This window comes from Vollenhovia emeryi, unplaced genomic scaffold (genome assembly GCF_000949405.1).
Source record: "Vollenhovia emeryi isolate VEMERY1.0 unplaced genomic scaffold, V.emery_V1.0 DF939270.1, whole genome shotgun sequence".
Lineage (NCBI taxonomy): Eukaryota > Metazoa > Arthropoda > Insecta > Hymenoptera > Formicidae > Vollenhovia > Vollenhovia emeryi.
Window position 1 is genome coordinate 154,735 of NW_011967096.1, and position 13,020 is coordinate 167,754.

The window sequence follows — 13,020 nt, forward strand, 5'->3', positions numbered from 1 at the left end:
AATCATATACATATTTGTATGTTACAGTTTACCATATACATATAGTTAACGATGTACAACTCTGCTGTTGCGAATCGTATCAGTGAGTGATAAATGACTTTTTATTTTAAAGTGACGTTGCGCATACAATTATTTCTTTGCATGTATACAAATTCATAAAAATTCACAATGCTCAAGTACAAACTGCGCGAAGCGCGCGTTTTGTCATTTCTAGTAAACTACAAAAGTGAGATGAGGAAACAGTATACATATTGCAAACATAATTGTATTAATATTTTAAAATAATATCGCTACAACATTACTGAAGTAATATTGTAAAATAATATCTCTGCAATATCTAGGTATGTGCCATTGCACTGCAATATGCAATGTTGCAGCAATGTTGTTGCAAGCTTTTGTGTTGGGTGGGCTAAAGAGATTATCATGTTTTAATATTCTATTTGTCTGAACATATTTCTTTTAAAAAAATAATAATAAAATAAATAATTCGAGCGGTTAGACAAAGTCGATAATTTAGCAGGTACGACAGTTCACCTCTTAGGTACCGAATTATCGAGTAATAAATACATTTATACTCACGTAATATAGAATTATAGTCATTTAAGTATATTGCTATTTTAGTTTCAAATTGAATATGCTCTGCGAGTCATGTTGACGAACGGCTCGGATATTTGGCCAAATCGTCGATAAATATATAGGACGTTATATATCTTTAATAGCCGCGAAAGTATCTATCCGTGTTAATGCATTCGTTCGCGATGTATTATTCACCCACGCCCGAATAGACGATTCTCAAAAGCCTTTTAGCGGCACGTTATTCCAACGGATATCCAACGGTTCGAACGCGGTGGCCTCCGTTCCCGCCGACCGGATTAAATACCATATTTTAAATGCGCCGGCACATATTAATGGAGAACGTCGGAGTGCATTTAACGCTTTCCCGCCGTAAGGCTCTTTACGATCGGATAGGATCAGAACGCGCGACACGCGCGCTTCATGCGAAACCTTTTTAACAGACGTTCAGGCGAAATCGTAATCTGTCCATGCCAACGTTGGCGCGGGGCATCGTCCGGAACACGCGCCTCTATATTTATTCAACGACCAATTAGTAACCGACGCGATAAATTTCGCCTTAATTTATGATCGACCATAATTTTCCGTGTACTTTTAAAGCTGCTCCATAAGAGGAAGAGAGTGAGAGAGAGAGAGATAGAGGCAGAGTAAAAGAAAGTGTCTCGTGACAGAGAACGTTCGTGTCTCCCGCGTTTTCGTTTGGACGACCGTAGGCACCGATGAGGAAGAGAAGCATTAAAAAAAGAATCGCTGAAAAATTTAATCTTAATTTGTACATCGCAACTTGGTGAATTCTAACGTCCGCGGTGCGTTACGTGAACACATTGTGGACGTCGTTACGTCGCCGTTACATTATGCGCATATATTATGCGCGCGATGTGGCTGATATAAAATTAAGAAATATGTATTCGCTTCCGGTCCCCCGTCTAACCGAGGGGTTAAAAACTATTACGGCGCACCTTGTGTACACCACCGAGAGCTCTCGTTAACCGTACAATCACGCGCCTGTAATAGCGGGCGATTCTTATTAACGGTGCCTCGTGATTAAGAAAACGACCTTACTAATCACCCTTGATGTGCAGAAATACGGGTGAACCGTGAGAGGAGGAGGGCGAGAGTGCTAGAAGGGCGGGTACGTATGCGTGCGGCACGCAGGGCCCTGCACGCGTATGGGTATCCGTGGAACGGAAGCGAGGCGGTGCCTTTGTAATTAAACCCCCTTTATCGGCGATATTCTAATGAAACGACGAGTAATGATCGAGCGCGGCCCGCAACAGTCGCACGAACATCCTCCTCTCCGACTCTGGCGCAAACAACGTCGCAGCTCCGAACGTTCCGTTCAAATTCATTCGAGACATAAAACTTGATCTGATAAGCAGTCTATGCGCATTGCAAAATATGTGCCCGCGAAGCCGAGAGACGTAACTGCTAAGCGTGAGCGCGGGGTGCACGCGGGATTTAAACGCGCGTCTCATTGTCAGATGATAGACGAGGTATCGCAACGAAATCGCGGCCGCGGCGGCGCGGTATCTCCACGCACGTGCGTAACCTTTCGTCGCGAACCGCGTGTATACACCTTGGCCCCGTCGGCGGCCGGCGGTAGCTCGAGCGGCACTCCGAGCGCAATTTTACAAGCTCGGCGGGATTGATGCACGAGATTGGGCACGAGCGGGATGGATCTCCCCGCGAAACGTCGCGGCTCGGGTCGAGGTGACCGCGACCGGCGGAGAACGAGCGGCCGGGAGCGAGGACAAAAGGATCGCGTCGACGCCCCGCCGGTCCCGAGGTGCATCCACGATATCATCTACCCGTGTTCCCCTCCGCGTTATGCTTATGCCCGGTGCAAACGTAAGAGACTCGGTCGCTGCGCGCGTACGATCTACCGCCTCGAGATTCCAAGGGGGAGCCGCGACGGTCCACTTACCGGCTTGCTCGCGCTTGATTTTCTGCCCGTCGCCGTCGCCGCCGTGTTCGCGTGTCGCGCGAAAAATACCGCGGGAGTCGACGCATTTCGCGAGAGGAAGCTAGAGATCGGGACCGGCAGGGCATAGACTAAAGGCCTGTGTCCACGATGCTAGGACTTGGCCCAAGTTCTGTATGTATAGAGAAGTCTGTGGGTAATGGTGTCTCTGTCTAATGCGTGAGTTGGCCTCTCTCACTCTTTTTCCGCGAGAGAGAGGGAGAGACAGCATCACGGACGGACTATCCCTGTTCTTCAGATCGTGTGTCCAGCTCGCCCGTGTGAAGGCGCAGTCTGTATAAGCCCATGCGGTAGGGGGTCCGAACCCCGAGGCGCGAACCCCGGCACCTCGCCGGACGCGAGGGAGTGATATTTACGATTCCGCCCGTGCGACGCGATCCTGCGATGATTGATACGACAGGTGTGCGCGCTCGCGTCCACGTTTTGCGGCGAAAGTTTAACCCGTTGCAGCTTGGTCTCGATTCTTCCCGGTTACGGCTATATTTGGAATAAAACGGAGACACGATCGCTCGCTCGCGGATATCCCGCGATGACACGCTCAGGTTGCAACGGTTGTGTCACCTTTCCGGTTTTGAAGAAGACTCGTCGGCATGCGGGCGAAGAAGAACGGGTCGCTTTGAATTTTCATGTCCCTTTTCTTCTTAGAAAAACACAGGACAGAAGTGGCAACTTTGATCCAGAATGTTGTATTAATTAACGCGCAAGCTTGAATTTCTCTTTGGAAAGATACAATTTTCTCGCGGAATAACAGCGTAAAGGTGGCAGACGTAGTTACATTGAAGGAGGCGTCTGTATATCGCGCGAAAATAATAATATGGAACGTGTTTGTATTTCTTGCGCGTCACCGCGAGCCACTTTGTTCTCCGGCGAACGTAAACAGGACTTCTTCCGCGCGAAACATCGAGAGGTCTTTGCCTTCGAGGGGCTCGATCTGTAAATGCCGACGAGACGAACCGAGCGTCTTAGAGCTGCAACTCTTGATTCGTAAGTACGGTATAACATCGATAGTACCAGGAATGGTTTAATTAACGCGACAAGAGTACATTACCGAATCATGGGAGTCGGTACAAGGGAATTTCGAATAAACGGGAAATCTCACGTTTTCTCAGTGACGAGTCCTTAAAATTGTACCGCAAAGGAATCAGTTTAAAGCCAACGGCACACTATTTTTCCTACTGGATCGCTTACGAGAACCAATAAGGATGCAGACTTTTAGATCAGGTGACTTGAGGCTAAAGCACACGATACCATTTTTCCTACTGGATTGCTTACGAGAGCCAATCACGATGCAGAGTTTTCGATCAGGTGACTCAAAGCTGAATCCTGATCGGCTCTCGTGAGTAATCTGGTAGGAAAAATAGTATCGTGTACCGTTGGCTTTACAATAAGCAACATTAGTGGGCAAACAGTAAATTCGCGTTGGACTCAACGCAACCGAGACATACAGCGTGTCCTTCTCTACCTCCTCTCGCCATATAAAGCGGCGATAGGGTCGCGGGGGCAATATATACGTTCGGTAGGAGCGACGTATATATTCGTCCGTAATTGGAGCGCGTCGCTCGGCGAATCGGCCGCGATATAAAACGAGCCGTATAAAGACCGTACTTTGGTCAGTTTTTGCGCGCGGTTTTCAGCCGTCGTACCTCCGGTGGTCTCGTTAGACCGGACGATGGGAGGTCCGGAAGAGATCCGTCGCGACAACACACGCGCTCGCATTTGCTCCGCGTACCAGAACGCGTCGCGGAATCCCTAGATCGATCCTCCGTCGCGAGACACCGCACAAAAAAGTATCGGGAAACGAATATCCGATCCGACGAGCTTTACTCAGATCGTCAGAGATATCGGCTATTTTTTTCATACATGCACGTTACGTGCAAAATTTATCACGACTTATAATTATTATGATTTTCAACGTCGGTGTTTTCTTGACCATATCTGGCATTTTTGACAATACAGAAAATTTATTGCGAAAAACATTACCTCAGCCAGGTAATGTTTTTCAACCTGGACCTCCCTTCACTCTAGGCGGGCTACATTATAATTTTGTACAAGTTCGTATGTACGCGGAGAAAATTTTTCTTAAAATTTATCCTGAAAATCATGTGATTTGTGAGCATTTTGAACAACTTTCTGAAAGTTTTTAAAAGTTTTCCATACTCTAATAGCACTATTGGCGCACTATTGGGAAATAATGTAAATCTACGCAGAGAAAAAGGTTTCTTTGGATTTTGAATTCCTATTTATTTGATTGAAATTTGTTTCATTGAAACACCATACGCTTGTACGAAACATTATTTGTTTGAATACAAATTTTGTTGTTTCATTCAAACAATCTCTATTATTTGATGGAAAAGACAATATTATTTGAAGTAATGTCTTTCAATTAAATAATTATATTATTTGGCCAGGCGCGCTTATAAAGTTCGGTGCTGCCACTAGATTGCCAATGTATTTCTAATATAGCCAACATTGGACCAATATTTAGCCAATGTTTACCCAATGCACTGTGCTACTAGGGTAGATTTTATTAGTGAAATGTATACGAAGTGTAATAATTAGTGAAACGCATGGTAAAATTTCAAAAAACTCCCGTAAAATTCTTTGAAATGCCGCGCTGTCCCCACGATTACGATATTTTCAGGATAAATTTTCCGCGAAAATTCCCTCTGTGTACAAAGTGCGTACTTTCGAAACTCCAAATGCGTCTCGCAGTTTTATACTACACGTTTACATTTCGACGAATATATTTTCGAACGTATTTTATATCTCGACGCGCGCGATATATATATACCTGAGTCGAGTGGACACCCAGAAACGGTTAATTATGTCGAGCGAGAAGCGTCGAGGGCAGATGGGACACGGCTGAAGAGGCAAATAATATCAGGAACGCGAAGCATTTCGTTGGGCGAAGTTATAACTCCTAATGAATCGGAGGGGTCTAAAAAGAAACCCGCGGCGTCTCTCGCTCCTCGCTGGCGAAGGAAGCGAGCGCGGAAGTTATCGGACCGCACGATCTAGCCTACCGTTTACCCCAGCCGGGGTATTAGAAGTTGTCACAGGTGCTCGCCCGTATATACCGCGCACGCACGCACGTACGCACGCACGCACGCTGAGAAAACGAACGAGGATTCTCTCAAAGGGGAGGCTCGCGCGTATATTTGGCTTTCCCACAGTTTAGCGCGCGACTTTTACTATCCCGTCTCGCGCCGGCGTTTGCCGACGGGCGGACGGAAGCCATCGCGAACTTCAAAGATTCGCAATCGGGCTGCCACGAGTGGTATAGGCGGTGCATATTATCGCGGTGCCTACCTAGCCGGGGCCGACGTGTCCTCATCGTTGCCGGCGTCCTCGGCAGCGCGTGCACACAAAGTCGAGGACTCGGCCAACACTCCAACGGCAGCGCGTTTATCGTCGAAGACCGGCGGTCCGGACAAAGTGCGCCTCGCCGACGCGGCTAATGGCAATCTTGTTTTATGCCCGGCGGGCTTCGGCGCGCGACAAAAATCGTTTGCACGTGAGCCAGATTACTTATATTAGAGACGCGCGTCGGGACCCGGGTTGCCTCGTCTCGCCGCGCTGCCGGAAAAAAAAAGAAACCTGGAACCTCTCTCTCGCCGAGGGCCACCGCGACAATTTTCAACCCCAATCCCCCGGCTCTCTATCGAGCGTTTCTAAAAATCGCCGCGCGTACGCGCAGAAATTCCGCTCGTCGGAATTAGCTCTCAACGCGATTCCACGTTTTATTGACTGACGTTTATCGAAGGTAAATTTTAAACGACGCGACCGTGCATTTCAGGTAGCGCGCTTCGTTCCGCGGTAGTCCCGCGGTATATTTGATAATTGCCGCGCAACGGTCGTTTAAGATTGAATCGCCGAGTAAAGTATCGATGCGCGAGCGCTCGAACCGGATTGCTAAATTACAAACGTTTGTATACGACTTCATCAATCATCGGGCCCGACGCGGGCAAGCCGCGCCGCCGCATGGAACTGCGCCGCGCGATGATAACGACTGACAAGTGTCGAGTATTAGTAACGTTTTAAGCGTGCGTCAATCAGCGTCGGAGCAACGGGGGGAATTAAAATGCGAGCGAGGGAAGCGGGCGAGGAAAAAAAAGAAAAAGAGGACAGCCGAACGATCGTCGGGGGTTGAATCGATGGAAGGGCTCGAACGCGGCGAAGGGAGGGATCGCGGAGGTACCGTCGAACGAATCGTGTCGCTGTCAGTAACGACGCATTAACGCGCTCATATCGCGTCCCAACCCTTCGTTCGCTCGATTACATCGCGCTCGCGTCCCGCGCGTACATTCGTCCGCCTCCCCGTAAATGTAACTTAATACACTTTTTTCCTCGTCGCTCGGCCGTCGCCGAGAGACACCCGTGTAAACTCGTGTGTAAAGTGTTGGCGATCGGCGCGGATACGAGGGAGCAACGCACTCATTATACATTTTGTGGAGGATACTGTGTTCACGCATTGCGATATTTTCTCCTGCCTATCGCGCACGCGGTTGCCTTCGCCGAGCGGGCTGCGCCAATTATTCATCGTATCAGCGTAACAGACTGACGAGCCTCGAAGGTTCCCTCGGCGACGTGTCCGTGCTCGCGAAATAAATAAATAGCGCGGTGCGTTCCTACGATAAGAGGCGTACCAGCGAAGAAGGTGGCCTCGCGGCGGTTCCAATATCCTCCTCGAACCCTGGCACTCGGGCGTCTCGTCGAATTCCCGCGGTCAGCTCGGCGGGCACACGCGCGGGGGAGGGGGGAGGGCTCGGAGGAGGGAACCCGGGGTTAAGCGGGTCGGCATATAAGTGAAATCGCAATAATTACCGGCGGCACGGATCACAAATCCCCGCAGTACGGTAGTTGGTAGGCGGGATGGTCTACCAGCAGACGCATACAGGTATTATACGCAAGCTCTTTGTCGGGGGGGCTTCGGAGGAGGGGTACGGTTTATATTGGCGCCACCTCCTGCACGGTTAAGCGAGCGACTAGGGCAGACTTACGCCTTACACCTCTCTCTCTTCTTCTCTCTCGCTCTCTCCTTCTCTTCCTCTCTGTCTCTCTCGCTCCCGTTCTCTCCGCACCCCACCAGCCGTCGTTTTCACCCTCTCGTTCGCTCACTCACTCACTCTCTCTGTCTCTCTTTCTCTATCTCCTGCTCCCTCTATTCTCCTCTCCCCCCTCTCTCTCAACATCGACGACCCTCTCTCGTCTCTCTTGCCGCGCGCGCTCTGATGCTGCACAACTCCCGCTCGCTGGCTAACCCAACCTAACCCGCGGGCGAACTTCATTCCACGCCGACTGACCACCACCGACGGCCGTCGTCGTGTCCTCGACGCCGCCGTCGTCGTCGTCGTCGCCGCCGCCGTCGCCGCCGCCGCCGCCGCTGCCGTTCGTCAGAGAACGCGGTCACGCGACACGTCGACTCCCGTCGTCGGCGAATCGGTGTGCGCTGCTACGTCGTACAATACCGTACGTACGTGGGTCTCCTCTTCTTTTCTTCTCCTCTTCCCGGCGGTGGCTGCACCGGCGGCCGCCCGGTGTTGTCACGCCGATATCCTTGTGACTGGGATACGTGACTGGATTTTTCGAAAGTGACTGTGCCCGATAGTACCTCCCTTCCCGGTCGCGTACCCCGCGCCTGTGTGTACCGGAGAAATTCATAAAAGAGCGGGGGACAGCGTGCCCGGCTCGCCCCGTTCTCCACCGGGGGAGGACCCGTCCGGAAGGCGAAGGGACGGAGGAAGGACCGACCATGGACATGCCCGAGGACTGCTGGGACCACGTGGGACTGCTCCAAGAGGTCTCCGCCGCGGAACCACCCCCGCCACCGTCCGCCTCCGACTTCTTGATCCACCATCAAGAGGTAAGGCTCTCTCTCTCTCTTTCTCTTCTCTTTCGTCTCTCGTGACCAATTGTGAAATTCGGGTTCGAAGGGTCGCGGGTCGAACGAGCTCGCGAGGACGAAAAGCGCGGGAAGAGCGGAGCACGTGACGGCCGCGAGATATCACATCGCGCGTCGGGGATGACCGCGAGATTACTGGCAAAGTTGCGAGACGCGAGCGGAATCGGAGTAGCGAGTCGCCTTTCATCGCCGCGCGCGCGCGCCAGCGATCGTTTTGATCTTTTGTTCAATAAGACAGTTTATTAATAACGAGCAGTTTACGTTGAGTTAAAGCGCAGACCCGGGCCTGACAACGGCTGTTCCGTGCGCGAGTAATCATACCCTCCTTCGCTTAAACACGTGAGACTCCGACAATCTCGGTATTTGTGCGGCCGCGCGCGCGCGCGAACAATCATCTCGATCTTTTGTTCAATAAGACAGTTCATTAATTACGTGCAGTTTACGTTGAGTTAAAGCGCAGAGACCGGCCTGACAACGGCTGCTCCGTGCGCGAGTAACCATACCCTCCTTCGCTTAAACGCGCGAGCCCCCGACAATTTCGGTATTTGTACGGCCGAGGTCTGTCATTTCACGCGCGAAACTTGTTTTATTGGCGCCCCGGAACACCCCGAAGAGCCCGTTTACCCGGCACGGCCGGAGGGTCACGCGCCGCATCGCATTTTGCGCCGGGTAGCTCTTTTTCATGAAATCCCGCCGGAGATTCCGGTGTGGAAATGATTATCATAATGATACAGCGAGGCGCGCCGATTTCATTCCGTGAAAACGGCCGCGGCACGTACGTCACACACGGGGATCGAGGAAGGGTACGTTTAATTACGCCGCTCCTGGCGATCGTCCCCGCAGCTTCCGTAACTTCCTCCGTCAATTACGATACATCGTTATTATCGGGCGCTATTTTGATTTACTCGAACGGAGGATCTTTATCCCTCGATCTCGCGACCACCGCCGTGGCATTTCTGCCGCTGATGGTATGATTTAATAATTTAGCGGCGCGAGCGTGCTGCCTCAGACTCGTATTTCTTCCGTCAACGCGTTTCCTCAGCTTCCAGGAATACGAGGTAATATGTATAATTCAGGAACGGCGACTCGGGGCTCGCACACGGCGGTCTACGAAGGGCCTCTTTACGTAATCACGCGCCTAGCGTCCGATTCCGTTAGACGAGCGCGAGAGATTTATTCTCAAATGCGCCAACTGTATCTCGGACACCCCGTATATTGGGCCGCAATTAAGGGACCGAATTGAGGGGTCTCGCGAGAAGCCGAAGCGGTCCCGAGCCGCGAGAGCTCGGCAACATTCCAGTGGGGCTGCACCGAAGTAGAGAGCACCTGGATAGTCGTGGCGATATTCTCTGTTTGTTTAAGCCTACAGCAAATTAGTAATAATCACGCGGCTCCACCTGTCATCGGTCCGATTGGTTCGGGGGACGAGGGGGAGGGGGATTTATATGTTGCGTACGTATACGTTTCCCGCGCGGGTCGACGCAGGGGAAGAATCGTCTTCAAACGACCGAGGGACGCTCGTTCCGTTTCAATTTCGTAGGGCCCCCTTGCATAACGAGCCCTTTCCCTGTCCTTTTCTCGTTCTCTCTCTCTCTCTCTCCCCCTCTCCCCCTCCTTCCCTCGGCGGGGCACCACGAATCCACGGGGCGTTGGTTACGGTGCCCTGTAATCATACCCGAAATTATAGGCATTTAGTTGGGCATGAATGAGCGGATAGGAAAGTTTAAGAAGAAGATATCGGTGGCATCGGCGCGTCAGAGGCGCGTGCAGGGCCCCGACCCGTTTGCCTCCGCTTCCTTTACGCCCCTCCCATGTCCCCGTCCCTACTGTTCGTCGCCGGTTTCTAGAGGCACCTGCACCTCCGCTGCCCCGATCGCAGCTCAGATTCACCTCCGATACTGTGCAGCCCTACCTTGGGCGTCCTTCCTTCCGCCGCGCCGTCGTGCGTCCGTACACACGCGCGAAGCCCGCAACACGACGATCGACTGTAATCCGTCATGCACGATGACAATAACTGTCGTAATGTTACACATAACGCATCGTCGGTCAGTAAAATCGGAGCGTCCATTCCCATGGAGGATCTTATCGCTCTGGGAAACCTGTGATCTCTTTCAATTTTATTGGCGACGGATACCGTTTTTTAATCAACGTCGTCCAAACTCGCTTAATGAATTTTCGACTCTGCCTCTTTATTTTACAAATTAACAAAACGTTGACGATTTAAGCCTAGATCTAGAAAAAACGATTACGAGTCAGCCTGTTACGATGACGCTAACGTGGGCAGCGAAGCTGACCATTAAGGACCAGTTTCACAAACATCGGTCAACTAGGGTTCAGTCGACTTCCTATCTTTTTCCGTCTTATTATTTAAGCAGAGACAGAGAATCAATTAACCTTCGGTTAGCAGTTAAACCAATGTTTGTGAAACTGGCCCTAAGGGAGCCAAGATGCTGGTTCAAGTATTCTCTAAAGTTTCGGGGCGAAAATAGAACCACGGAGTGAAATAAATGGTCGGTCAGTAAAATCGGAGCCTCTACTCCTATGGAGGATCTTATCGCTCTGGAAAACTGTGATCTCTTTCAATTTTATTGGCAACGGATTTCGTTTTTAGTCAACGTTGTCTAAACTTGCTTAATGAATTTTCGACTCTGCTTCTTTATTTTGTAAATTAACAGAACGTTGACAATTTAAGGTCGATCTAGAAAAACGATTACGAGTCAGTCTGTTACGATGAGGCTGACAGTAGGGGAGCCCAGATTCTGATTCAAGTATTCTCTATAGTTTCGGGGCGAAAATAGAACCATGGAGTGAAATGTCGGCTCTATCAGAGCAAACATTTACTCTATTAGAGCGAATATTTTGCTCCGTGGTTCTACTTCCACTCGAGAAACTTTAAAGAGTGGACATACGATGCGTCGCGCTAATCTCGTCGGGGGTGTTTACCGTCTCCGTGTCGCGACGACATGCTCGCGCAATCGGCGATTGTGGGGACCGGTGTGCCTTGTTAAAACGGGACGCGAGAGCGCGATGGCGTCTTCGCACCGAAAAGGATTAAAGTAAGCGATCGGTCCAATTAAAATACGGCGGGGGACCATCCCTCCTCGCGTCCAACGCGTGACAAATGCGCGCGCGGCGCGCGTCCCAGCTGCGGCGCTGAAAAATACCGGCGCGCCGAAATATAGGCTGCTAATCGAATCGCACCTGCGCCGGCGAGAGGAGCTCGGAGGCCTCTCGAGGCTGGATTTCGCGGGGTGGATGGTCGAGCATCGACTCACGTATGAGTTTCCCACGGCGGGCGGGCGGAAGGGCGGGCCCCGGCTTGCGGGGCCCGTGTGGGAATATCTGGTCTTATTACTCGCGCGCATAGGAAACACAGGCGCTCTCGGGCGGCCGATCGACCGTCGATTTTCGTATTCCTACGACGTGTACGCTCCGCTGTGTACCTCTCTTCCCCTCTCGCGTCTTCCTATCCCCCTGCCTAACGTGACACAGTCGTAGATCGGCGCGGCTCGAGCTCCCGCGCACGCGACATTCCATCGTGCACGGGGACTCCTGGACACCCCGTGCCTACCCGTTCGCAACCGAAAACGGAGCCGTGAGGACTCCCGAGCGGATCCGGCGCACGTACGCGCTCCGTGAGAGAACTCGGCCGATTCGACGGCGATAACGGCGTCGCGCGTCCCGCTTCCGAATTGCCCCGTTCTGGCCCGGGCGTACCACGGGCAGCGAGGAAGAAACGCAGGCCGGGGTGAAAGAATCGAGGCGACGGGGGCATGCGGCTTGCCCGGCACGTTCGTGCCGATACCCAGGCGCGCTAGACGCGGCCATGATTTGCGAAGCATTCGTATCCGAGAGGCTTCGAAGGGAATTTCAATTCGCGGCGGAGAGCGCCAGACGGCACAGGTCTTCCTCCCGTGTAATTGATGTAAGTCGCGTGTTACGACTAAATTCCAACGTCCGAATGCGCTCGACGCATGGCGACGATCACCACGGACACCTTTTTTATGTCCCTGACTACTCGTGTTACCGGCTAATCGCACGGGGACTGCCAATCGCGGGCGTGGGAAATAATATTCGGGCGACTGATATGCGGCGCTAAAAGCTATCTGCATATAATGACGAGATAATTATGGCGTTGCGCCAGCACCTTGTTTTCTTAGGGCGCCCGTTAATTTCGTATTAATGAATATTACTCGCGTGCTCGTTAATTATATTCTATTCTATTGCGAACGCACGCTCTGTAGGTATATAAATCTGATTACGTCGTTAATTTTATTCTAACGACGCGGTAATTCTCCCAGCCGCGGAATATGTTATTGAAATCTAGCATCGCGGAAAATATAACATCTGTTTGTTAATTATCACGTCGTTACACGCCATGGAAACCGCGTACTTTTCCCTCGTATATTCCCCGATATCGGGCTACAATCGCATTCTGCACCCGATCCAGTGACACCGCGAGGCGATCCCGCGCTAAACTCTCCGTCAGATTACGCTGCCTGTCCGCGATTTACAATATCTCACGCGACCAAGGAAATGGCCCCTCGTGCTATTCCAAGGGGTG

At 51.4% G+C, this 13,020-nt stretch overlaps 1 protein-coding gene across 1 annotated transcript in view; it reads left to right on the top strand.

Moving 5' to 3' along the window:
- Positions 1 to 8,148: 8,148 nt before the first annotated feature.
- LOC105559457 (homeobox protein araucan-like) overlaps positions 8,149 to 13,020 on the top strand; it is a 65,162-nt gene continuing 60,290 nt past the window's right edge. The window contains exon 1 of the mRNA XM_012007745.1: positions 8,149 to 8,417. Within this exon, the coding sequence (XP_011863135.1) occupies positions 8,307 to 8,417 (111 nt within the window). The 5' untranslated portion in view covers positions 8,149 to 8,306. The remainder of the gene's footprint in view (positions 8,418 to 13,020) is intronic.